General features: G+C 38.7%; 1 protein-coding gene across 1 annotated transcript in view; it reads left to right on the forward strand.

Annotated features, from left to right (window-relative positions):
• The first annotated feature begins 21,815 nt into the window (after nucleotides 1-21,815).
• Nucleotides 21,816-27,996, forward strand: part of doc2a (double C2-like domains, alpha) — a 56,536-nt gene continuing 50,355 nt past the window's right edge. The window contains exons 1-2 of the mRNA XM_044332586.1: nucleotides 21,816-22,140; nucleotides 25,226-25,305. Coding sequence (XP_044188521.1) covers nucleotides 21,816-22,140; nucleotides 25,226-25,305 — 405 coding nt within the window. The remainder of the gene's footprint in view (nucleotides 22,141-25,225; nucleotides 25,306-27,996) is intronic.

Genomic DNA, 27,996 nt, shown 5'->3' on the forward strand with positions numbered 1-27,996 from the left:
TTAGACAACAAAAGCACTTTGGTTCAGAGTAGTGAAAGATGCCGGTGTGGCTTAAATTGTTGAGCTTCAAGTCACTGCAGACTTTTTTCTGTATTAAACAGAGACCATGATCTTTCTCTGACCTTAACCAAGTGCTGCCAGTCTGAACACAACCAGAAAAAGTTTAATATTCCTATAGTTTCTGTTTCTAGGAGATAGGGTTGGCTCTTACTCAACAGACACCGCAGTTACATGAGGTCCTGTTTACTGCTAAATGTCAGTAATGTCACCATCAGGTGGCTGAAGGCTACAGACAGACCTGCACAGTGCTAAAGTCTCATTATCTGTCTAGTGGAAGTTGGTATAATGAACATACTGACTGACACCTTTTGACACACAGAGGATGCCAAATGAAGACAAGCTACAGCAGGAAATTTAAAACTTGACAATAATATCCAACATTTGGTTTGACAGTAACCACCTAAGCCTGTTAACCATCTCCAGCTTTTTCCACACAGAAACTTAAAATCCTCTGAGACTAAAACTCATCACAACATTTCCATTTGAGTGCCAGGAAAGGGTTTATGAGATTTATTAAACAATAGCAGCATACTTATGGACACTTTTAATCTTCCGGCCACAAGATGATTGGAACATGAAACATGTTTGTTTTTGCCTTTCTAATTATTTTCCCTCAACTCAAAAAGAAACAGGCTGCTGGAGTCTTAAATGGAAATGCAGTTTATTATAAGATGCAAAACTGGAGGAACATCTTAGTGGATTAAATGATTTACAAACATTAGTTTAACTTCAGCACAAGTTTTATATTTTTCTTTTTATCAATCTTATGTCACCAAAAACAAAACTAAAATCAGCACAAATCAGGCCCTCTGAAGCTAAATGTTAACATCAGCATGCTAACATGCTCAGAATGATAATGTGCTGTTAAGCACGTATAATGTTTACAATGTTCACCATGTTGGTTTAGCGTGTTAGCATGCTAACATTTTCTAATTGGCACAAAGTACAGCTGAGGCTGATGGGAATGTCATTAGCTTTGCAGGTATTTGGTTGTAAATAGGGCTGTTGCAGTAACCACAATATACATATATATATAATACCGTGCTATAGACAAGCCAGCCGCGGTGGATGGCAAGCAACCACCACAACTCATTGTTTTTCTTCCTCTTCCTCTTCCAACAAAATGCTGCACTACTGCCACGATCTATTTTGTCAGTGATATGACTGTTTCTACAAAGCTCCGTTTTACACACTACAACGCCAAGCTGGCGTTTTCACATTCACACACTCTGAAGGAAGTTTTGGAAAAGCTCTGTTTTCAGGGGAGAAAAACGCCAAGTCAAAATAGAGAGAAGAAGATGCGTTTACCAATTTAGCCAGTTTAGTGTAGACATGGTCTAAATGTCTGTAGAGGATGTTAGCATGCAACACACCTACATTTAGCATGTTACCAACTACTGGATGTTTCATGGTACTGGTATTTTTTACATTGTTATCTCAATTTTTGACAGATTTTCTTCATTCCCCTCTGATTTTGAATGCCGGTGTTCACTTGTGGCATTTTAGACTTTCATCTAATAACTGACATTGTCCAAACAGTAATTTATTGACAGTCATCAGTGCAGATCTTCCCAGTAATAAAAGAAGCTCTTATGAGGATGCTGAGTACTTCACCACCTGATGGGTTTTGTGAACTGATTTACTTCAGCGATTTTCAGTCTTGTTCACTCAGTTTTAGTGTGTTTAAAAATGAAGATATGTCTTTAGGGAAAAGTGAAATGTGATCATAACAAGGTAATGGGTGATGGGAATTAATCAGAACATCATGAATAATGAATGATATCACACAGAGTTGAGATTTTGGGGGTGTTCTTTAGTGGGCAAGGCTGCTGCTGATACCCGCTCTGGGAGCAAAGTTTCAGTCAAAATTTCATGCTCAGAAGGGATGAAGTGCAGAGGGATGAGCTTTGAAGTCTGGACCCATGAGACTGAAGCATTCAAAGAAACTGAGATGAGAAAGTCAGCGCAATCGTACAGTGACCAGCAACATGAGCTGGATCAGAAACAAACTGCCTGAAATTCAGCTGCGAAGCTTCATGACTGCAGTTTGCTGATGCTGCTGATGTTATTTGGTCAACATTGTGTCTAACCACATGTAAATTTGATATTCTACTTTCCAAGTTGTTTAAAGATGTTTTTGGAGTCACTGCTCCTTGGCTTCTTAGCATTATAAACGAGTCTCTTCTGTCTGGTCTGGTTCTGGACTATTTTAAACAGGCCTGTATCCAGCCTCTCCTTAAGAAACCTGGTTTAGATCCATCACTCCCCCATAACTACATCCAAATTACCTTTGGTTTCAAAAATTGTTCAAAAGGTGGTTGCTAAGCACCTTTTAGAAATAATGGAAGGAAACAATTTATTTGCCAATTTCCAATCTGGTTTTAGAAAGAACCACAATACAGAAACAGTCCTACTCAGAGTAAAAAATAACATCCTAATGAGTGTGGACTCTGGTAACCTCACTATTCTCATTTTGCTGGATTTGAGTGCAGCCTTCGATACAGTTGATCATACAATTCTACTCAACAGACTCAGGAACTGGGTTGGCCTCGGTGGAACTGCTCTAAACCGGTTTTCATCTTACTTATCAAACATTATTCAAAGTCACTGTTGACAACTTTAGTTCCTCAACTACTCTCATGTCATGTGGGGTCCCACAGGGTTCAGTCCTTGGCCCTATACTGATCAGTTTTTGTCTGTTGCCCCTTGGCCATGTTATTTGCCATTTCACCCCTGTGTCCTACCATTGTTATGCCGATGAATCCCAGTTACATGTCTCATTAAGCCCTGAAATACATAATAATCTGGATTCTCTGCACTGCTGCCTTGCTGCCATTAAGGACTGGATGGCTTCTGACTTCCTACAAGTGAACACAGATAAGACTGAAGTTCTGGTTATTAGTCCTGATCATATTTCTAATAGTGTCACTCCCCACCCTGGACCACTAACAACACGACACACTAGCTAGAAACTTAGGAGTTGTTTTGATCAGTACTTCAACTTCAATCAGCACATTAAGGCTACGTTCACATTGCAATCCTCAGATTTATTGCTCAGATCTGATTTTTTTTATTTGGCTGTAATATCAGATTCCAATGTGGACTGGTCTCTGGAACAAAAGAACAATAACAAAGATGTCACCTACAGCATACTGTCATACAGAAGTTAACATGGAGGCCACTGAGGTCAGTGTTTACGGTTTCATTTATAAGATGATGTGCAGTGGAAGCCGGTGAATTCATGAGCAGATGACAATGAGGACGACCATTAAGAGAAAGACTTAATTATGGCTTTTAGTGGAATGGCTGCTCGTCTGTACAGACGTGTGTGTGGATATGGAGTCGGAGCCAGGAGGGGGTGGATTGTGATGTGAAAGGCTTCACAGAAACAGATTTCATCCAAAATTTCAGGATATCAAAGGCTACTTTTAACTCCATCTGTCTGCGCCTCTCCACAAGACTCTCATGGCAAGAGTTCAGGTGAGTGATGTAAAAGTCGCATGAATTCCGATACGACGGTTCAGACTGAGGTTGCATTGCAAAAAATCAGACCTGTACTGGATTTAGGACCATATATGAAAGTGCCCCAAATCAAAATTGAAAAGAGCAGATTCCATATGATTTGTGTTGTTCACATTGTTCGAAAACAAAGATATGGGTCACTATTTACAAATCACAAATATTGCCAAAGTCAAACCAATGCTCCCCAACAACATAGTTGAACAACTCATCCAAACCCTCATTTCCTCCCGCCTAGACTACTGAAATTCATTATTTACTTGTCTAAATGATGCAGCAGTTGCCTGTCTACCATTAATGCAGCGTGCAGCAGCGAGTCTTCTCACAAAAACTCGATGTAGAGAACACATCACTCCAGTCCTGGCCGAATTCAATTTAAGATTCTGTTGATTACTTTTAAATCCCTTCACGGCCTGGCTCCGCCTTACATTTCAAAACTCTTAACCCCTTATTCTGCACAGAGACCCCATCATATCAGAGAATCAAATACTGTTAAAAGTTCCACAGTCCAGGCTTAAAACAAAAGGGGATCATGCTTTTACTATTTCAGCCCCAACGCTGTGGAACAAACTCACCCTCAGTATCAGATCAGCTGATCTGTACAGACTGACATTTGTGTAATATTTTCATAATGTCTACTCAAATGTTTTAATGTTCTTTTTATATTCTGTTTTAACTCTCTATGTTTGACCACTGTTTTTATTGCATTTTCTTTTCCATCTTTTTTGTTTTACTTCTCTGTTTTCTATCTTGCACTTGTATTTTATGGTACTGTATTTTGTGAAGCACTTTGTAACTCTGGTTTTGAAAGGGGCTTTAATAAAATGTATTATTATTACTATTATTATTATTGTTATTGTTATTATTGAGTGAGTGGATCTGTAGTAACCTCAGGGGATCAAACCTGTTGACATACATAAAGATATTTAGACTATTGACCTTTAAGCTGATCACTGGCTGTTGAAGTTTTAAACTGTCTCGACTTCCCCAGATATTTGGTAAACAAATCTCTTTTGCAGAGGTAGCTCTGTGCAAATAATCACTAAGAATTCAAAGTCTAATTTTCTTTATTAATTGTCAGTGATTTTAACTAGTGGTGTTTGATTATTAAAAGTATTACAATTCAAAATGCACCTTGGTCCATCTTTGTCCAAAATGTGTATATCTACAAGTTACAGTTTACTGCAATTAGTAAAGTCATATAGCTTGTTAATATGGGTTTATTTACCATTTTAAATCTGAGGAAAGATGAAGTAATTTTATTCTTGAACTCTGTAATAGGCAGTGATGGAAGGTGTATTGAGATCTTCTACTTAAATAAAAGTAGACATGCCACAGTATAAAGACACTGCAAGTAAAAGCATTCAAAATTACACTTAAAGGGCACATAACATGCACATTTCCAGCTCTATATTTATATTCTGGGGAGCTACTGGAATATCTTTGCATAATTTCCGGTAAAAAAAACTCTTTGAATGATTTACAGTTTAAACCTCCTTATTTATCTTCTACTGGTCCTTTATGCAGCCCCTCAGTTCAGCCTCTGTCTGAAACAGGCCGTTTTAGGTCCTGTCTCTTTAAGGCCCCGCCTCCTGATGAGCCCACTCTGTTCTGATTGGTAAGCTTCAGGAAGCTTCCTCCAGCTCCGGATGCTACGTAAACAAACTATAGTAGCAGGATTTCACTTCTTTTTCTCATATTTTACTCAAAATGTCAACGTCTTAAATCCATCCATACATGTTGGAGCTGAGGCAGATCTGAGATATGAGCATGGATGACACATGGAAACACTTGGGCATGCACAGATCTGACATCATCACAAGGAGGAAGTAGAGGTAACTTTCAGTTTTTGTTGACATGTCAGATACACAGGACCTGCTATACATTTCTCAAAGTTGGGAACGCACGTCCACATTCATGAGGAGGTCATGTTACTTGACACAGATATCGTCTCCAGTGCAAACTTACGTTCAGCGTTAACTAGCTTACTGCCAGCTCAACTAGCTTACTTTATGTTGCTGTAGTTGTTTCTTTGGTGAATAATTTCAAGAGCTTTGAGGCTAACGTATCAGTATGGTGATGCAGATTATTAAGTTAAGTTGCATTCTTCACAAACAATCACTAAATCAATTTTTTTTTTTTGTCAGTTGGCTGCTGAAACGCATAAGGTCAATAATTTGGTATAATCAGCTTATTATACAATAATAAGGCCATGACGTGAAACTGGACTGAAATAGTGTAACTAACCTAATGAATGAATATCACATTTTTATAAACACAAAATAAAACACTTAATATATTGTGAGCAATGACATGACCATTATAACAGTAACATGAGCAGCTGGTCCCAGCACTGTGTTAGAAAAAGGATCTAATAATCAGGACGGGGATCAAAATTTAGGGATAAACGTCCAAATGATCAACCTTAATGATGTCACTGACCAAACAGTTTTTTGTCAGAGAAAAGTGTGCTTTGGCAATACTACTGTTTTAGTTTTAATCGATTCTGTGAAAATATCTGAAGAACTGGTACTAAGCTCGATGATATTTTTTTTTTTTTAATTCGGCTTTCTTAAATAAAGTACAGTAGATGTTGTGATCCTTTCAAGTTATACAGTAGTAGCAAAGAGGAAACCCTGACTTCTCTAGCAAAATTGTGTTGTATAATTTGAATGAATTCGCCTGTTTAATTATGCAGATTAGTATCTTAAGGCTGGGTTAACAAAGGAAGAGAAAGAGAAGAAGCAGTGAGAGTGAGAGAAGCAAACTAATGCAAATGAAATTAGACCTCAATGGTTATTGTCTCATTCCTTAAGGGCCAGAAGGGTTAATAACACTCAATCTGCATAATACATGACCGTCTCAATGGCAGCAAATCTCTCAATGGCAGAGACTGGAGGAGACAAGGAGGATAGTTAACATTTTCAATTATCTGACTCATTATCATCAATAATTAACTATCCTGACACGTGTTTGTTACTCAGAACCATTTAAGAAGTCGTCCTTGGAAACCGTTTGGAAAAGGACAGACATTTTCAAAAAATACTTGACAGGTGATTGGATGAACCATCTGTCTATCACCGTCTTACCTTGCGGGGCAGCTGGACTCGCGAGATCAGAAGATCACAAGAATCCTCATAAGACACTAATTGGTCCAAACTACTGGTGGTTTGGACACAAGCTCATAACTTGAAGCCTGACAAGATGCATTTGTGTGATCTCGTGATCTTGGGAATCCAGCTGCCTCGCAAGGTAAATAATTAACAGGATTGAAAGTGTTTGGTTGGGCATGAGAAATACCTTCAGTCAGTCAATGAATGAAAGAGCTGGAGGTAAACCAAGATGAGACCATTTTAGTTCATTACTGCGTCATTTTTTCACCAGGATTTCAATTAAATTATTTATCATTTTCAGTCATATAACACTGTCCACTTCATGATAGACAGTTCAAACAAAAAAGGATCAAAATTGAGGCAGCAACATTTTTCTTTCCTGTGGTGCCTACATTACCCACAATGCAACTCGACTCCATTCACTTGACTGTACAGATGCTGGTGTGTTATGCTAGCAGCAGCTAATGTAGCCTGAAGCTGCTAGCCTCACTACTTTTTTAATAACGTAACTTTTTTTTAATGCTAACATTACTTGTTTAATGCTACCATTGCTTTTTCAATGCAAAAATTTTTTTTTGATGCTAATATAACTTTTTTAATGCTAGCATTACTTGTTTAATGCTGATAGCACTTTTTAAAAATGCTAACGTAACTTTTTTAATGCTAACACAAATTTTTTAAATGTAGCCTGGAGCTGTTAGCCTCCAGGAGAGATGAGGAGCTGCAGAGGTCTGGTAAACTCACTTCTTTCTAACTCCACAACCCCAGATTCTTTTACTTTTCAAACTTGTAGCCTTCAAAACCCATCAGTGAGTCACACCACTGCACTGGGTGACATGTTCCTTCATCATGAAGAATTTGGTCATGTGAGTTTGTTTAGAAACGGCTCCAAAGACTAATAACAGCGATCAGGTTTTCAGTCTCCGGAGAGTAGTTCTGTGTAAAGCAGACGCCACTGAGCATGTGCAGGAATGTGGTTTTATTTACAGCATCACTAGCTTGTTGCTCTACATATCACAACCTTTTGACTTTGTACTGAAGCTCTTTAAGACATTTACAATTTGTTAGGATCCCCATTAGCTGTGCCCTAAAGCACGGATAGTCTTCCTGGGTTCCACATTACAATGTCATTTATAATGTAATAATAACACAAAGACTAACACTCTAAAACCAAAACCAGAAAACACTCAGATTAACATTTAATTCTATAGCGACATTTAAGACGCTATAGAAGATATATGAAGATACGTATTGCTTAGTTATGGAATTGTTTACTTAATACAGAAGATGGTAGTTTGACAAGACATATTTATCTGGGATAAACACATTACTGGTTCTTAGTCAAAAGTGTGTGTGTACATTATTCTGCGACTCTGGGTTTAATGAGGCTTTTTCTTATTAATGAAAAGCTCAATGTTTGTTCAGTGAGTGTGTGTTGATATATGGACTAAACCAAAACTGCATATAATTACGTTGATAATAACTGAATATGCTACTGAGCAATTATGTTGTATATAATTTGTCAAAAAAGCATAGATCTCTGTTTACCCAGCTGAGATCTGGTATTTCACCACTGACTGTGGAAACTGGATGGTTTAATTAATCTAAAAGAGAAAAAGCGGATCTGTCCAATGTGCTGTCTAAATGATCCAGAAAATGAGTTCCATTATGTTTTCTACTGTCCTTTGTGATTGGGAACTGCACAATGCTTTGTTTAGTCAGATAACAATAAATATTGATTTTGTAAATATGGATGATGCACAAACACTTAATTGGCTGTTCACATAAACATAAATTAGCCAGTTACTTGGAGAAAGCTTCCGTTCTTTTCTGTTTACAGTTTATTTGGGATGTTTCTTTTCTTTTCCCACATGCTTCTGTATATGTTTTGTATATGTGTTACCTGAAGATGCGTGTTTTATAGAATAGCGGTGTCTTGTAATCCCATGTGACACAGAAATAAAAATAAAAACTAAAAACAATAATAGAACCAGCACATATTTGACAGTTTTACTTAAAAAATGAATAAACTACTACATCACTAATCTGAATTCGAGTTAGTCAGTTAACTAAGTTAATGTTAACCACAGGTTTAAACATACCATGTCGTAGAGACGCATCACTTACGCCACATCCTGCCAATTAGAGGGTGATTGATGCTCAACCAAAAGATTTTAAATTGCAACCAAAGGCTACGGCAAACAAAGTCTTCTGCACCGAGCAGGAAGCTTGTAAGAGTGAAACCAAAAACTGATCAACTGCACTCAAAGGGAAAAATGTTTTGTGATGGTTTTTGATTTGAAATGGAAATTTCAATTAATTTATGTTTGTCTGCAAAACAATTGATAACCGTTTTGGTCTCATTTGATTTGTAACTGATCTCAAAACACAATATTTTTTTACTTAAATGCCAAAGGTTTGCTCTCAAGTATTTTATATTTGACTGCTCTTTTGAAACACAAAATAACCCCTGTAATGCATATTTGTACCGCATCTAACCAGCATTTTAACCACAACCCTGTGGTTTGTTTTATTATTATTCCCAGTAAATATCCTTCTGGTCTCACAGGAACAGATACGGCTGTTTCTGGCTGTTCTCAGGTTTAGTTTGGTTTGGTTTGGTTGGACTCCGCTTTCAGCTGGTGGAAAATTAAAAAAGGGAATTGTTCCATCTGGGCTTTACAAAACAAGACTAGTAATATTTTTTTTTCATTGAACCAGCCTGCAGGGGTTTCGTATCACAGTATGTTACACTGAAGATCAGAGATTGGAGAGCGAGAGAGGAGAGGTATGGATGAAAAATGGAAGAAAAAAAAAATCATCTCAGGGTTCCCTCGTCCATTTGGCATGCATGGACGGGCAGCGGGAGGAGAGTGTGTGGGTGGATGAGATGCAGAGAGGAGGATGAGGAGGGGTTTTTTAACGAGGGGTTCCTTCGCCCCCAGGGACACCTATCTGTCTGACCACAGGAGAGAAGAAGAGCAGCAACAAAAGGTTGTGGTGGTGACAGAGGAGGAAGAGGAGGATGAAAAAGAATAAGAATAAGAAGAAGGGAGGGGGGGGGAGAAGGGACGAAGGCCACACACAAGGGCCAGATCATCTACACCCTTTCCTGGTGGGGAGGAGGACATAACTGCGATGTGTGATTGTATATGTGTGTTGGATGCACACGTGTATCATTAACCACCATTAACCACAAATTATACAGTGAGAAAGAGAAAGACAGATGCTGCTTTTGGCACATTATTTTGCTCCGGTCTCCCCTCTGCAATCTGCAGCCTCGGGAAATAAAGAGAGAGGAGGAGGGGGGGAGAAAGAGAGGGAGAGGGAGAGAGTTAATCTAATACATGTGTAGTGTGATTAAAGGAAGAGCTTCATCGCTGTTGACATTTCAGATGAATGTGAGGCTCCGAGAAAGGATATTAAACACAGAAGAAGAAGAGGAATTGCACTGAAAACCAAAGGAAGATAAAGGGTTAAAAGCCAAATCTATCACAGGGAGATCTCCCTCTCTCTCTCTCTCTCTCTCTCTCTCTCTCTCTCCTCCCTCCTCTTCCTCCCCCCTTTTACCTCTCGACCACTCGGCTGCTCAGCTCGCTACCTCCCTCACCACCTGTTAGTGCGGACTCCTCATGCACTGATATCCACTTGTTTGTGTAGGAATCTCCTCACTCACACAAACAAAGGTAAGAAAAATCATCATTTTTTTTTACTGTTTTACTGCAGATTTGTTTTCTTGTTCTTTGGGATTATTCACTTCTCAAAGGATTTTGCATTTTTAAAAACAAACAAAAAAAAATCTCTGCCTCCTCTGTTCATCATTTTGGCTTCTAGTGGTGCAAAGTAGAGCTGCAACAGTTAGTTGATTAATTGATTTGAGTTGATCAACAGAAAATGAATCGGCAAATATTTTTTTTTACATTTTTGCCCCCCATGTTTTTTTTTTAAAGGAAAAATGCCAAATATTTGCTGGTTGCAGCTTCTCAAATGTGATGATTTGAAGCTTTTTTGTGTCATACATGGCAGCAAACTGTATGTTTGGATTTGGGACTGTTGATCAGACAACATCACCCTAGGCTCTAAGAAATGATAACAGGCACTTTTTACTATTTTCTGATGTTTTATAGACAAAACGATGAATTGATTAATTGATCATTGTCAGATATAATCGCAGCCATATCGTACAAATCAGTGCTGAAAAAGTACATTTACTCAAATACTGTGCACAGTCTTACTTGTTGTTGTTTAGATTTAATATTTCATGAAGCATTTAATGGTACAACCCAGAAAACAAACGATGGATTTATAGATTTAGTTCCTTATTATGAAAAATGGACAGATAGATAGAACTCGAGGAAAAAAAAGGGAAAAAAATGAATTTTACTTGCAATTTAACTATAAAACACTTTTTTAATATATTATTGAATTATTATTACAAATGCATGTAACATGTAAGTTGAATTTCTGTAGCTGTTTAGGTGGTGTTACTCTTAGCGTTTAACCGTCTTTTGGTTAAAATTACTGTTTTTTAATATCTTCAGGCCCCTGGTGGTCCATATTGGTACTGCAGGGAGCCCATTCAAGATTTTTAATCATTATCATGAAAATTATCATTATCAAATGACAAAATAACAAAAAAAAATAATTTACTTCTTGGCAAAAACCTCATAAAAATACCTTATCAATTAATGCAATTTGCAAAGAGGAAATCAGGTGGCATTACAGAGTCTACTACATGCATAAACATTATTTGGCTATTACTAATTCATTTTCTTTGGGCAGAGGGGAAAACCCGGGCAAGGTTGGTGTTAAACCAATGCCTGCCAAAAATATTTCTCTGCTTCTCTCTGGGGTTTGAGAACCTCCAGTCAAAGGCACAAAAACACCAGATTAAAATTCAACAGCTCAACAGCTGCATGCAGATGAAGACGGACACAGACCTGATGTTACTGGTTGATTCCAGGAAGTTGCGTTGGCAGAGAAAAAGATGAGAAGTGGTGAAGGTGTTTTCTGAGGAAAAAAATGTATTGTTGGAAACACGTTTATTCAACAGGTTACATGAATCAGGACTTTTTTTTGTATTTATTCTGTTTTGAATGTATGTCACATACAAAAAATAATCAAAAAAGAAAAAAACTAAATAAATAACAGGCTTTGAATATGCATGTGTATGTACACACACATTATATAAGTAAAATCACGGCAATTGAGACAAACAATAACAATAGATTATGCTTAATAGATGAAGAGTAAAAGTTGTTATATTTGTGTCTGCACAAGAGAAGTAATAGATAAAAAATGTTCAATAACCCAAGAAGGAAACGTCGTTGTTAGCTTATAGTGCAGAATTAGCTGTTAGCTTCAGAGATCTGGTCAGAGTGCTGGATTCTGTGAAGGTGGTGGATGATTTTACACTGAAACTGCAGGAAGAAACGCTTGTTTTAATGTCAGACGGCTCACTCTATTGTGTGTTTAAGGCCATTTAATGAAGACTCTGATCAATACTTTGGTGACTAGTGTGACATGTTTCAGTGTTTCTGTAGAAACTGATGGCTTCAGGTGGAAAATGCATCATTACGTTTATAATTTTTCAGCGAAAAACAAACAAATAAGTGATCAGATTTCTTGTCATGATCCAGTGTGGCTGATCAATAATCATACTATCATATGTTGCTTTATTGTTTTTATGCTAATGTTACTTTATTGTTTTAACGCTAATGTTACTTTATTGTTTTCATGCTAATGTTATGTTATTATTTCATGCTAACTTTCTTGTTTTCATGCTAACGTTACATTATTGTTTTCATAGTAATGTTACTTGTGTGAGGGGAGATTGTTCGGTACTCTTAGTTAATTTTTCACTAGCTGTAAAGTTAACTTTGTGTAGTCTGGTTGAGCATTATCGCTGCTACTAGCTGCTGTTTACGGGAATATATGTTGTATGTTAGCTAGCCGGAGCTGACAGACATCTATCAGTGGTGGTGTGGTAAAGTTTTGAAAATGCAAGGTTGAGTGTTACATAGAAATTCACCTTTAAACAGTAATTTTATGGTTTTCAGCAAGTTGCTTTCTCTCTAAATGCTGAAAATGTCCATATATAAGCTATCAGGATGTTGTGTTGACGTGTTTTCTGTCATCCTTCTGTGCTGCATCTTTGATTTTAATAAGCTATAGATGGGAAATTTGTCTACAGACTGCACAGATTCTCTGTATTTTCTCTCTGCTGTTCTATTTACCTCTACCTGACATTTTGTTCACCATTGCGCACCATTTTGTTTAATAAAAGCTTGGTCTGTTAGCAAACCTGTTAGCTTTTTAGCTTGGTTGCTAACAGAACAATAAGTTCACACAGTTCATTTAAAGACGTATTTGTAGCCTCGACTCCTGTCTCATAACTGTCTGTCAACCATTATTGATCTTTTGTGGAATAGTTTTTACTCTGATAGGAGGTTAAATGAAACAGGATGTTAGCCATACAGCTAATAAGCGACAATAGCTTCCATCAGTACCATTTTGGTCTCTCCATCCCCTGAAAGGTCAGCACTGTCAAGACACAATGGAAATTGACAAAATTGACTTTGACGTGAAACTTTGCGTGGATTTACTTCGCCTCTGCAAGTGTTTGGATCGGACCGAACTGAATTCCATTGCAAAATTTTCATTTTCCGTTTTTAAATCCCAGTGTGTCCAGGTCTGAACTCTTGAAACACATTTTGTTGAAATATGAACATATAAACTCTAAATGATGCTTTTAAAGTTTGATTAAGTCTTTTAGATTGATCATCAGTGGATGAATGCTGAAAGGATTGATCAAGTAATAATTGATAAGTATTGGCATGATATGAGATGCTGGTATCAGTTCTGAGTGCATCCTTGCCTCATCTGTCATTGTAATAAAGTACAATCACTCAAGTACCGTACTTGAGTTCAATTTTGAGATACTTGTACTTTACTTTAGTATTTCCATGTGATGCTACTTTCTACATTTCAGAGGGAAATATTGTACTTTCTACTCCACTACATTTATTTGACAGCTTTAGTTACTTTTCAGATGAAGATTTGACACAATGGATAATATAACAAGCTTTTAAAATACAACACATTGTTAAAGATGAAACCAGTGGTTTCCAACCTTTTTGTCTTTTGACGTCTTACAAAAAGCAGTGTGTAGTCGGGGTCACATTTCACATGTCTATGAGTTGTTAACAGCTCCACCAAATAGTGATTTTTCCCTCTAAACTTCTCACATGCTTTCATTTCAATAAATGTTCAAATGATCCAATATTTCAGCAAAAATCAAAGATTAGAGAAAAAGTCCAAAAACTGAAAACAGATTTGTGTATCAGAACTTTGTTTTTTCTTCTTTCCTCTCCCATTAATCATCTCACCACCCCTCAGATTTATCTGCTGACCCTTTGGAGGGGCCCGACCCCTAGGTTGGGAACCACTGGACTAAACTAGCTAACTGTATATAAAGTAGTGTAAACTAGCTCCACCTCCAGCAGCTACAACAGTAACATGCTGCTCTAACACTGATGCTTCACTATTAATAATCTAATGATGTCATATATAATAATATATCAGTCAGAGGGACCAAACCACTACTTTTACTGCAATACTTTAACTACATCAAGCTCATAATACTTATGTACTTTTACTGCAATACTTTAATTACATCAAGCTCATAATACTTATGTACTTTTACTGCAATACTTTAATTACATCAAGCTCGTAATACTTATGTACTTTTACTGCAATACTTTAATTACATCAAGCTCATAATACTTATGTACTTTTACTGAAATAGGAATTTTCATGCAGGACTTTTATTTGTAATGGAGTATTTTTACATCGCTGTATTGGTACTTTTACTTAAGTAAAGGATGTGAATACTGCTTTTCCTTCTCACACCTGTCTCTCAGTGATCAGGTCAGTATTCAAAGTGACGGCACTTGCTGACCACTAAGTCACCTCTCCACAGTCACACATCAGGCGAGGGAGAGACTGTTAATGCAGAGAGCAACATGAAGCCGCTGACATATCTACACACAGAAAGGACAAAAACAAGCAACACAGAGGGCCAGAGAGCTCTGCGAGAAAAGAAAGCATCTGCAGACACCAGGACAAGAATAAAGAAAGTGGGAGTGACTGGCAGGTGAGATAGGACAGCATTTCATGTGTCTTCATTAGCATACTCTACTGCGCTTTCCCTCAGCTTAAACTCTCCACTGCTGAGTCTCACCAGTAATCCCACTGTGACTGAATATCAGTCACTGGACGTGCACCAGATTTCACTTTCATGTAGGAGAATGTTTCCGCTGATAAACACTGCTCCTCCCTGAATTAAACATGACTACAGCGGAGAGCCAGTCGTCTGAAACAGCCCGCAAATAAATTAATACATGCAGAAAATTGCTGTGCGATAAAAAACAAAAGAATTAATGTTGACAGCATGATCTATGATTAGTATAAATCATATCTCCAAAGTGTGATGTAATGAGTAAATATTGTTATTTAATATATCATAATTACAGAAAACATTGAATGAATGATGATGATGAATGACACAGAGTTTCTTGTGACACAGAGTTTTGTAATATAATTACATAATGACAACTGTAGTAATTAATTATGACTAGTCTCATAATTATGACTTAATAATTCAAAATGAGTATCTTATATTATGAATTTTGGATCGTTATCAAAATTGACTCATTATTACTCAGAAATGATAAGTTATTAAAGATTCACTTATTCATACATCTTGAATGTTGTTGCGCTGTTCATGGTGAAAAGGAGATCTCATAGTAAACCATCACCTTGGATAACAAGCTCTGTGCGTAAACTCAAGAGATCATGTAGAACAGCCGAGAGAAAACCTGCAGATGCTGCAGATGTTAATGCAGTTTGACGTGTGTTTAGCTGAGAATTTTGACAAGTTTTTATGCATTCACTTCGCTTGTTAAACAAACCTTTTTGTTTTAGACATGTCTAGTAATTATTTTGCTACCTTGCCTGAACCTGAGCGTTGATGATACCTTAATAAATCAACTTTGATTGGTCTGCTGTGATTCCCCTTCAGCCTCCCTCCGTACAAGTAGATCAATGACCCGACTCAGTGGCTGGACGTTGCTAATCCGAACATCTATACATATTTTTTAAAGTTAAGTACTAAGTCTTAACTAGTAAAGACTAGTTATGTTTATTCTGTAAGTTATAAAAGAGTGATATTACCAGCTATGAAGTGTTTCATACAATGATTAAATAACTTCCTTAAACTTTTCTTATAAACTTAACGTCACTTTAATTATAAATTTAAGTGATGTGTTGAAGGGATAAAAAATAAGTGGATTTCTTATTAGCCGATAATGTTGAACAGCGGGTTCCAAATATCAAACGTGTCGCCTGATTTTCTACATAAAACCCCACAGCTTCCTTCATGTTAACTCGTAGGAGACAGTCATCATGAAAGAAGCACATAAATCAGATGTTAAAAGACCATAAGACATTAAAACAGTGGGAGAAAGTGATGTGAGATGAAATATAGTTCACATATCGACAGAGATCCTCGGTGTGTAACTGCTTCCTCTTTAAAGCGCTCTGCAGTAAATCCATAACGAGGCTTTATATCTAAAATAAAAAGCAATGGGTACAGAATGAGATGTTGATCAAATGTTCATATTTCTGTAGTTTTTTATTTTTTATTTTCTTGGATCTTGAGATGTAGATTTATCACTCGTCACATCTTCTTGCTACCGTATGCAGCAGTGGCAGCAGATCACAGAACAATCATATGGATCTTAACCGTCATTGTAACAGTTTTTGATGGTGATGAGCTTGGAGAAGTTGTTGGTTTTATACTCTGCATGAAGTTGGTAATAACCTAAATGAATAAATCAACCTTTTAAGGAGGAATGTGCTGTGTTTTGCTGGATTCTGGATCCTCAGAAAGGCTGTGGCGAGCAGCAGTAGTAGGAGGAGAGCTGATTCATGAATGTTTTCACCATGCTACTGCAAGATGAAATGAACAAAATAAATTCACACGTCCTCATATTGTATTCTTGTGATGGAGCAGTTCACTGTGAGCCATTAATACAGATGCAAAGAGGCTTTAAACCACTGAAGATGGTGCAGGCATGTGGCTGCAGGTGCTGCGGAGAAAATCAAATACAATCAATACACAAACACATGTCAAGAATTTATAATACTATGAGGCATGATTTTACAACTCTAATCTTATATGAATGAACTTTTGCACATATTTGATTGGCCAACGCAGTGCGGCGCCAGGTGACATCGTACTGTGATGCGGCAAAAGTTGAGCCAGGTTGAACATTTTTGCCAGGTGACCCTTTGGTCTTCTGCTGGAGACTTCTGCAAACGTTAATGTCTTACATCATAATTATGAGCCAATAAATTAAGATTCTTCCCTTCCAAAACAGCATGTTTATTTATCTCATGTGAGGCACATTTTCCAGCATGTTGTGTGTGATATATTGACATTTTACCTGTGAACTGTAGGAAACAACTTTAACCTGTAATATCATATGTAAAACACAATTTAATAAATTCACATATTGTTTATTACAATCAGCACTTTACAGGTGATGATCATTTTCCAGGTTTATGTGTTTTTTTAGCTATTTCCTAGGAGAAAATATGAATTCCACATGTCCACAGATTTAGCATTGCACTACAAAGGTGTGAAGTAGGAGGAGATATTTTAGATGTTCCTGGTTCCTGCAGTAAAAGTCTCATTCATTTTTCTCATAGATGATGTTAGTGACTCACAGTTCTCTTTCTCCTCTACAGTTTGGATCAATGTGAAACTCTCCTGCTTGAATCATCAGAACAAAAGATGAACGACTGTGGCAGAAAATATCTGGTTCTTTGAAAAAAAAAAATGTCAAAGCTTGTGTACATAAAAACATCAGGTTAGAAGTTAACTTTGACTCCAAAATTCTGCTAACGCTGCGTTCACGCTACGTTGGATGGATGAGAAGGATCGGAAAGATTCCCATGTCAGCACTGATGAGTGTTCACGTCTTCTGACAACTCAGGAAGGTTGTATGATAACTGAGTCTGTCATATGAGGATCTAAAATACTGTGCATTGAGAAAATTACATCTTATCCACTTAAAATTGGGTTTAATTACGTTGACTTTAGTTGATGCGAGGCGTCCATGTTTGTTTGGTTTTCAGGCACCTTTCCCAGTTTCCCGTGCATAATTATGACTTGGACATTGACATGAATGCTTTTTCAAGTTGGAAACTCGTAATTACGATAACTTCGATATGACATGAAGGCATCATAATGGCGAGTGGAAGCTAATGATTTTGTGTTGTTGTACCGTGTAAATCAGTTAACTTTTTAAATTTCTGGATCACTTTTGAGAGAAATCAGCAACGCCATAGTTGCTGAATTCAAAATGCTTTGTTGTTGTGGTTGTAAACAAAATGTGGCGCCGTAACCACGACAACAAAGCATTTTGAATTCATTACTTCTTACTGGCTTCTTCTCCATAGCAACAGCTGCTGAGGCTCATGGGTATTGTAGTATTTTGTAGATGTCAGACACAACGTGATTTATCAGAAACGACTGGTGGTCACAATATAAAACAAACAAAACATTGGCACTCACGGATCGATCTTCTTAATAAGATGCACACAACACTCAGTTTAAGACTTGGAGCTGCGCGCACCACTACTTTTTACTGGTCATAATATAAACCAGTAGGATGATTATATAATCCAGGAGTCTCGTGTTTCTACCTTAAGTAATATTCCTTTAAAGAAAAATTTGAAACAGGAATACAGAATGGGAAAAAACACTTGTTTATAGTTGGCTTTTTTTTTCAGCAATGGCCATTTTGTAATTACCTTGTGATATAGTAGTTTTCATCGTTAATGGCTGTCCACCATTCCTGCCCTGGTTTCATATTGTCTACCTATAAGGTGAATGTATTTGGCTCCTCTGTAAACAAGTAGAAAGTAGACGCTCAAAGTTTTTCTGCAGAATTAAAACAGTAGTTACAACCAGTGGCCACAGGTGGCGCCAAATCAACCAGGACGTTACCGTAGAAGAAACAATTCTTTGACAGCACATTTTAAATCACAGGAGAAGTACTGGATGAAGTTGTTGTTCTGCCTCCTTTTAACAAAGATGCTGCTGACAGACGTCATGTTTTGGTCTTGTGAGGCATCATATAAGTGGATGATTGTCAGACAACACAAGAGGCACGAACCCTCAGCCTGTTACTGAGTTTCACAGATGGACCTCTTCACTTTGACCACAAAAGACAATCAGGCGCTCCTCTCTCATGAGACGATACATCCAATCTGTCCACTGTTTCATCTGTCGGGAGAATGCACAAGACTCCCAGCGGATCAGATTCTTAGCTTTCATGTTGCTCGCCTCTTTGAACACTGAGCTTTCTGAATGCAGCAGTGCAAGTTTTTAGATTGTTGTGTCTTTAATTTTGCCTTTGTTTCACCCAGACTACTAATTACTAATTACAGACTACTAATGACTACAGTGCACTCACAAGACCTGGTCACACTGGCAGGAGCAAAGTCACTCTCAGTGTTTTTTTGAAATGCAAAGAGCTTTTTCCCTCCTTTAGTTACTCTTTATTGAATGAAATGATATTTTGTATAAGACCACAGTCTGATCTGTCAGTGAGTAATGTGTTGGTTGTGGCTCGTAGTGATGAACCTACAGAGAATTATCAGTGAGGCTCCTCTCGGCTTTATGGAGCTTTATAGTGAGTTTCAGCTCATTGTTTATCTGTCTGGCTGTAACTTTACTGTTCTTCAACTCACTCTCAGCACTCTCATAGTATCGTTTTGGGCTGCAGCAGGCAGCTGTTTACAGAGAAAAAGCTGTAAAAAGTCACTGTACACTACCTGCTCAGCACCAAACGGCAAACAGACACAGCTGTAGACTAGCTGGTGAACATAGTGGAGCGTTTAGCAGCTAAAGAGCCAGATATTTCCCTCAGGAGTTGGTAGAGAGCAAAAACAGAGCTAAAAGAGAGTGAATATTGGACTCACATTCACCAGGTGGACAGAAACACGACTCCACATGAATGATAATGTTGCTCCGTAACTGCTGGATGTGGAAATAAACAACTGTTTGCTAATAAGTTCAACATATCAATTTAAAAGCTAATGATGTGTCAGTGTTGTGTTCACTACTTGTTTCTGATGAAAATATGTGGACAAAAAATCAGTAATTGCAGGTTTAAATATTAATGTCAGCTGTCAGTAAATATAGGTATTTAGGTATTTATACAGTACCAGTCAAAAGTTAAAATAAAGAAAAAAACCCTTGAATGAGTAGGTTTGTTCAAATTGGTGCATAAAGATGTAAAAAGGATTTGAGTGAGACGGATAGAATGAAGACGCTCCCTGTAAATCCAGAACTTACCAGAGAATCATTACATTTGTAAATAGTAATCCAGCGGTAGTTGTCTGTACGTCCACGGCTACACTGCAATAAGGAAGCATTAATAGCTAATTCTGCATACTTTTAATGGCGCCAGTGAGCCACAAACAGAGAGAAAAATTTGGCCTAACCCTCCAGACCAGGCTAAGATATCTTTGTGATACAGGTCAGTGAAGTGTGAGACAGACCTGTCTGCTAGAAGAAGCCTCCTTGCAGGGTGAAACAGGCAGGAATATTTTTCCCTGCAGAGGTTCAGTGATGTTTAACTGTTCTGTCTGGAGGCCTCTGAAGCTCATGAAACAAGCAGTGTGAGTAGGAATCTGGAAACCTCATTATGGAGCTGTGTTTGCACCCTTGGGTAGTTCTGGTCCTGTATATGCTAATTGTTCTTTCTTGTTAAATCTATACAGTTCCTTTACAGTGGTGGTTCTCCCCCAGGGGTCCTTGACAGGGTTCCAGGGGGTCCCCAGAAAAAAGGGGAATCATTTATTTTTTACTATAATTCCATCCATAAGTAACACAATGTTTGACTATTTAGGTCATGGGTTTCATACACTTTCTGTAATAAAACATCTAAAAGCAAAGATCCTATCAGATGGGGGTCCCTGGTCTAATTTGTGTCAGTTTAAGAGTCCTTGAAGTGAAAAAGTTTGAGACCGCTGCTTTACAGCACAGCGGTTGTTAAACTGGCTGGTGAGTTTTTTTCTGTACACTTGCTTCATTTTCCTTCAGCATCACGCTGCGACACACAGACTCTCTCTCTGCTTTCTCAAATCCCTGCATACCCATTCTCCCTGTTTTTCATACACATTCAATTTTCTTCCTTTCTTTTCATGTGTCAGACGCTCACACATACACTCCTCATTAAACACCTGCTGTCAGATACCTGCAGTGGGCCGTGGGGGCTGCTGTTGGGGCTAAATTGTGTCAGATGTGCTACAGACAAAATGAAAATAGGCAAGGCTGTGAGGAATCAAATGGTCGCAGTTTTCCCACAGTGACTATTGCAGAGAGTGGAAATGTTAAACTGTCAGGTCCACACAAACTTTGAGGGCGTGAGGTGTGATGTGTCCGTCAGTTTGGCTTCGAGCAAACTGTCAACAAATCTCATGTTTGGATCCAAACCAACAATGAACTGATCTACTAACAAGTGTTGTGTGTGTATCAAAGCCTGATATATCTTATTCCTCTGTGCCGTAAACCTCTGCTCATGTCCAAAAACTACTAAAAACTTTTAATTAAAAACAGTTTGTTTGCTTCTTGGGTCCACTTGGTTCCTAGTTTCTGAGTGGACCTGAGAAGTCCAAACTGTCTTCAGTGTCATTGAGTCTGGTTGGGTCCTGCTGTGTCGCTGCAAGTCTCAGGTCTGTGAAACAGGTTTTTCTGATACCTGAGTGAAATGGACTCTGTCACTTCTGATCCTGCACAGGCTTTATATTTATTGAAGGAACTTAAGACTTGTTTAGGACTCAAACCAGAACATTTAGGACTTTGGACTTGATGGTCTTGACTTGTGGCTCTTAGGACCTTTGGATCTTGTCTTGGGACTTGTTGGTTTGGCTCTCAGATGAAATTCATTGAATTGTTGACAAGGAGAAAAACATAAACGTAGAGAAAAATACAGAATTTAGTTTAAGACGAACTAAACTAAGTGTCTTTGTGCTGTTTCAGACTCTATGACGGTGCGGAGAGGAAAGAAGCTCAGCATCTCCATCCAGGAACACATGGCCATTGACGTCTGCCCCGGCCCCATCAGACCCATCCGACAGATCTCTGCCTACTTCCCCCGCCTGTCCCCCACCTCCCCCATCCCCGTCTCCCCCACCCCCGCCGTCTCCCCGTTGTCCCTCAGCCCCGGCTCCGTGGCATCCGGCGTGGGCGGGACTCGCCTGCTGTCGCCTCTGCTGCCCCACGGCCGGGCAGGCGGGGGCGGGTCGCTGTCGCTGACCAGCAGCGTGGACACGTCGGTGGAGATCAACAGCTCGGACAGTGACGACTGCAGTGAGCCTCGCTGTTGGCATGTGTCTGTGTGTGTTGTTACTGTGTATCTGTACACATCTGCAGAAACATCAAAGATAGACTGTAGCTGCAGGACTCGCCTGTTTGCATGACTCAGCACGCTATTTCAAGTCTAGTAACTAAGTTGCAGTTGTGATCAATAGTTGTTGTTCAATATAAAACTGTCCTAACAGTGTTGAATCAATCAGCAGCTACCATACCTTGAGGCTGAAGTATCTTAAAGTGCCACTGACAGCTGCTAGATGCTCCAACTGACTCCCAATCAAAAAGCTTCAACTTCTCCAAAGGAAATACTGAGTCAATCATTGCTTTTAATGAGTCATTATGGTCTCAATCTCTAAATTCAGGCCCTCTAATAAGTGTGCTGGTGGTCATTTTAGAAATTATGCTGTTAATAAGAGTTCATAAGTCCATCTTTATATACAGGCTGTGTGTTGAACACTAAGCGTGACTTCAAGATGGAACGCAAAGTGAAGTTTCACCTTATTTGAAGAGATTTGATGGTGGCTTGAGTGTTGGCTACATGTTAGCTGTAGTTTTTTTGCTAGCTAGCAACCAGTCCTCCAAATTAAACAACATAATATGTGGTTGGTCCATGAAGTCAGGAACACATACAAGTGTTTTCTGATCTGACGCCCCTTTCAGCAGTAATCAGCAGGATGACATCACTGGTCTGTGCTTTCCAAAACTGTTATACATCACCGAGTGTGTTTACATGCACACTAGTATCCTGGTTTTGAGTCTTATATTCTGGATATGATGCTAACATGGAACAAGAGAAATCTAGTTATTCATCTCCCTGTATACATGATTCAGTATCCAGGTTTCTGATCATCTGTTGCCTTTCTCCTTTCTCTACCAACAAACCATGTTCAAAAACCTGGATCAGGTGTTTACATGCAACAGTATCCTAAGGTGGGTGCTAAGGTGGTTGCTAAGGTGGTTGCTAAGGTGTTTCTATGCGTTGTCCACTCTCATATTTCAGATCTAATTCTAATTTGTTTACGTAGCCTGCGGAGCCAGAGGAGGCTTCCTGAAGCTGACCAATCAGAACAGAGTGGGCTTATCAGGAGGCGGGGCCTTAAAGAGACAGGAGCTAAAACGGCCTGTTTCAGACAGAGGCTGAACTGAGGGGCTGCATAAAGGACCAGTAGAAGATAAATAAGGAGTTTTTAACTGGAAATCATGTAAAGATATTCCAGATATTCCCAGAATATAAATGTAGAGCTGGAGATTGGCAGAATGTGTCCTCTTTAAGGTCAGGAAAACACTAGTTTGGAGCCACTTTACAGTGAAGTAGGGGACATCCTGTGATTCTTACATGAAGGAGAAGATTTTAACTTGTGATTTAACTATTTTTGTGCAAAAACATATCAGACATTATTATCATAATTGTCATTATTAATCAAAGCAGAGTCTTTAATGATGTTGTAGACGCTGCCAGTAGATATACTATTACATGTTCGGATATTTTGACAGAAAACAAAAGGAACATCACTGAACATTCAACACAAACGTTCAGTTTCAACATTTTTGCCACTTACCAGACACCTTAATTAATATATTTTTTCATTATGATGACAGAAATATAATTTGGAAGCATTACATTTCCTGCAAAATGTATTTGCTGTTGCGATTTGGTAGAATATAATTCATGGAGACAGGGCTGAACTCAGCCAGAGAAGGTAGGAGCTACTTTTAGTCTGAGTATGTTTTGAACCAAAGTGAGGATGCAGAGATGCTGCAGTGACTCCGCTGTGATCAATAACCACCAACACAAGAGTCTAATTTCTCTCAGCAGCCACAACACAAACGGTCATTCCCCCACCTGTCTACCTCTAGAGTTCAGCCCAGAAAAACATCTGATAAATGATTCATGACTTTATGTTAAAATAACATTTATAATGCAGTGCACAGACCTCCTGAAACACATCTGAGTGTTTTAGTGAGAATCCCTCCACAGCTCGAGTGGATTACACACATTTAAAGTGTTTGATGAGGCAGCAGACTGCAGCTGAAACATGATGAATGCTGCAGAGACGCCTTGAATGTGTTTGAACTGGCTCTCGGGTTATAAGGCATCACTCTCCAGAAGAAGAATGAGATGTGAAGGGGAGTGGAAAAGACATGGTCTCCTAACAGGGAAGAAATCACTCCTTTGTGCTCTCTGCCTGCTCTGTAGTGACAACATGAAAATGAATTGTGGTAAATGACGCAGGCTGAATGTCACTCCCCTCTGACTAAAGCAAAGACCAACTAGGGTTTTTTGCCATTTTTATTTCCTCATCAACATGTGTGTATTTGTTTTGCAGTCACTGTTTGATGATTTCCTTTTGTTTTTTTAATAACGAGGCTTCAGATTCATCAGAGCAGGGAAAGCCTGAAGGAGGAGCGCAGCGTCAGAGTTTGACGGTCTGTCTCACGTAACTAAAACTCCAGGCTTTGATCAAACATAAAAGACCTTTCAGTGACAAAGAATATGTTTTATCTGAGGTTCTCCTTTGTGCAGAGATGATTCCTCTTCAGATTTCATCACTGTGGGGCAGCACTATCGTGCAGTGACGTCTGCCTTTGTTTGAAGTAAACCATGAATGATACCACATGTACTGTATAAACAGTTTGTTGGTATTTATACCTGATATAATGTATGTTAATCCCTGTGAATCATACTGCATAATCTTATATAACTACACTGGAGGAAAAGCAGCTTGTGTTTGGTGTGTGTTCCTTGTATGAACATCTTTCTACCTTTTCAAGCGGTATGTTTGCATGCTTGTAACCAGCCCTGAGAAATGTGCTTTTAAGAGGATTTTGCGTGTTGACATGTGATGAGTTCTGTTCAGATTCATGTGACAGGTGCTGCTCCACTAAATGAGATTTCCGTCCTCTGAATGCATGGTGTGCTGCAGATATCTCTCTGTTCTCTCGCATGCTTTCAATTTATTCTGACACGTTTTGAACAATGTCGTTTTTTTCTGTCCACTGACGCGGCGGTTATAAATCATGGTTTTTTATGAGTTATGATAATTGTCTCTCTCCTCTCTGTCTTCATGTGTTATTTCCTCAGCTGCTCTGGGAACGCTGGAGTTTGAGTTGAGATATGAGCGGAGCTCCAGCGAGCTGCACTGCACTGTGCTCCGGGCAAAGGTAAGAATGCCTGCAGGCGCTGAGAGCTTGATTTTTCAAGTTAAACCAACAGTCAGGAACCCAAATGAACATTAAAGCTGTTTTTCTTGCTGTAATCATTCCTCCTGTTCATACTGACCATTAGAAGATCCCTTCATAATGACCTTACAACGGAAGTGATGGAGGACAAAATCCACAGTCCTCCTTCTGTGCAAAAACGTATTTCAAAGTTTATCTGAAGCTAATATGAAGCTTCAGCGTCCAAATGAGTCAAATCAAGTAGATATCTTTCAACGTTACAGTCTTTTTAGTGCCAAAGTCCCTCTTTTTGTTACTATACTTCCACCTGCAGCTCAACAGGGAAACACTGTCCGAGGAAACACAAAGAGGGAATTTGATGCTAAAAAGACTGTAAATGTCAAAATATAAAAGATAACATATTAATGTAGAAATCACAATTCCTATTTCAATAAACTGATAATCCAACAAAGATAACTTAAATGATAAGGCTGGTGATTTTATATATTTCTCTTCATGTCAACAAATCTCATGTTTGGATCCAAACCAACAATGAACTGATCTACTAACAAATATTGTGTGCGTCTCCAAAGCTTGATGTATCTTATTCCTCCGTCGTTGTCCAGAAACTATTAAAAACACGTCAGTGAGTCACACCGCTGCACTGGGTGACATGTTAGTTTGTTTAGAGACGACTCCAAAGGATGACAACAGGTTACTTCCTGCAGTCTGACAGCTAAGCTACATTACACCGCATGGCCAAAAGTATGTGGACTAGAGCTGCCACAGTTACAGCTCTGCATGTAAAATAGGAATATAGAGAAATAAATTGTGTTATACAAAGTTAAACCCTGTTTACGCAGGACTAGAATCACCTGCATATTTCCACCTAAGAACATAAATGAATCAGTGGAATTTTATTTAGTTTGCAGTGGAAAATATTAAAAAAATCTATCATTTTAGTCCAAATTCATTTTTGTGCTATTCTGACTCATGACATTTCAGTCCACTGAACAGATTATCCTGTGATTTGGTCAGTAAATTTCACATTTATCCCTGAGGTTCCCACATCAGTGCACGAAGCATAATATAAATAAATTTAAATCACATGATGGCAGCCAAATATCGCTGTCAGCAGGTGTGTTCTCTGAACTGCTGAGTCAGTCGGGTCGTCCATCCCGCTGACCCGCTCACTCTGAATCCCGGAGCAGATGTTAAACGCTGGGAGGTGAGATAAGAGCTGCAGGACAGCAGGTGTTGAGATGAGTTTCGGAGGAGACCTCCTGGATGACGGCAGATACCTGCACACACACTCAGCTCTGTAACGGATAGATTAGGTGTCTGGTGACTGGCAGATTTATGACGGCGCTGCCTGTTGTCTCTTTATAGTTCCTCAGTTGTGGCTCAGTTAGATAGAGCTCCCGTGTGACAGCTCGCCCTGAGTTACAGTACAAACGACTGTACATCTTTCTCCTCGTACTGTTGCTCATCATGGTGGAGATCCTGAGGCCACTTTAACCGAGCCAGGTGGGTCTCAGGTGAGGAACCTGATGAAAGACAACACAGTGGCCCTCCAGGTTAGCAGGCTGGGCTCGGCGCTGAGTGTGTTGGTACAGATGAATCAGGGTTGGAAATAGAACATTTGTCATCATTGTGATGATTGATGATTGAAATCAGAAGCTAGTAAGTAATTCCTGCTGGGTTTAATCTAGATTTGGTGTTAGTATCACGTCATGAGCGGAGCCTTAATTTAGTTCCAGGAACTAATTCCAAAAGAAAGCAGAGAACAGCAGAACCTTTCACAGCGGATATTCAGCACAGTCCTGCAGAGGAAAAAGTCTAAATGAGGAACCTAGAATTTCAGAACTGTGTATGAAACTTTGAAGACTTTTAGTTTTTCTGGGAATAAGTGGTGGGCTGGCTCTGGACGTCAAATGAAGGAACTGAAGAAGCCAAGAAGGCAGAAATGTTTCGACTGGAGGTGAATATTAAACCGAGATGGACAAAAAGTGACGAGATGAGCCGAGATGAACTTAACTTGTACGAATCAACGCAGCGAGCTGACTGCAGCTTTAAGTCCTGCAGACAGTGAAAAAAAGATAGTTTGTGCAAACTGTGTGTTTCTGAGGACAGCGATGTGCAGTTGGAATACTTTTCAGGGAAAAATCATGTTTACTGGTGTATTAAAATACAGGTTAATTAATGAATTGTTTGTTTTTTGCAGTTAAATCTGCCAATATTGTAGATGCAAAGTAAGGGTCTCTGGCACGGTGCACGGAGAAGGGAAAGAAGTCTAGAGAGATGAGAACTCCAGCAACACTTGTAGTATGAAGAACAACTTTATTAGTTGACCGACGCGTTTCTGCTTGTGGCCTTCATCAGGGTCATCATAAAACACATTACAAACAACATTTAAATAAAGTAAGTTCGGTATGAAAAAAGGTAAAAAAAAGTTTTAAAAAAAAAGAAAAAAAAGACAACCAATCATATACATCCAGACACATATCTGCCAATGGGGCATCTACAAAGATGGGTTGGATATATGGTCATGTGACTTCAGGCCAATTATTGTCCAAGAAGGGACATGGGTGACGCCATATTTGGTCCATTAACTAGAAAGGTGCAACTAGTGGTACTTGGGTTTTTGTTAATCCAAAAATGTGCCTATTAGATATGGCATACATTAGAAACACT

The sequence above is a fragment of the Thunnus albacares genome, chromosome 17 (assembly GCF_914725855.1).
Source record: "Thunnus albacares chromosome 17, fThuAlb1.1, whole genome shotgun sequence".
Lineage (NCBI taxonomy): Eukaryota > Metazoa > Chordata > Actinopteri > Scombriformes > Scombridae > Thunnus > Thunnus albacares.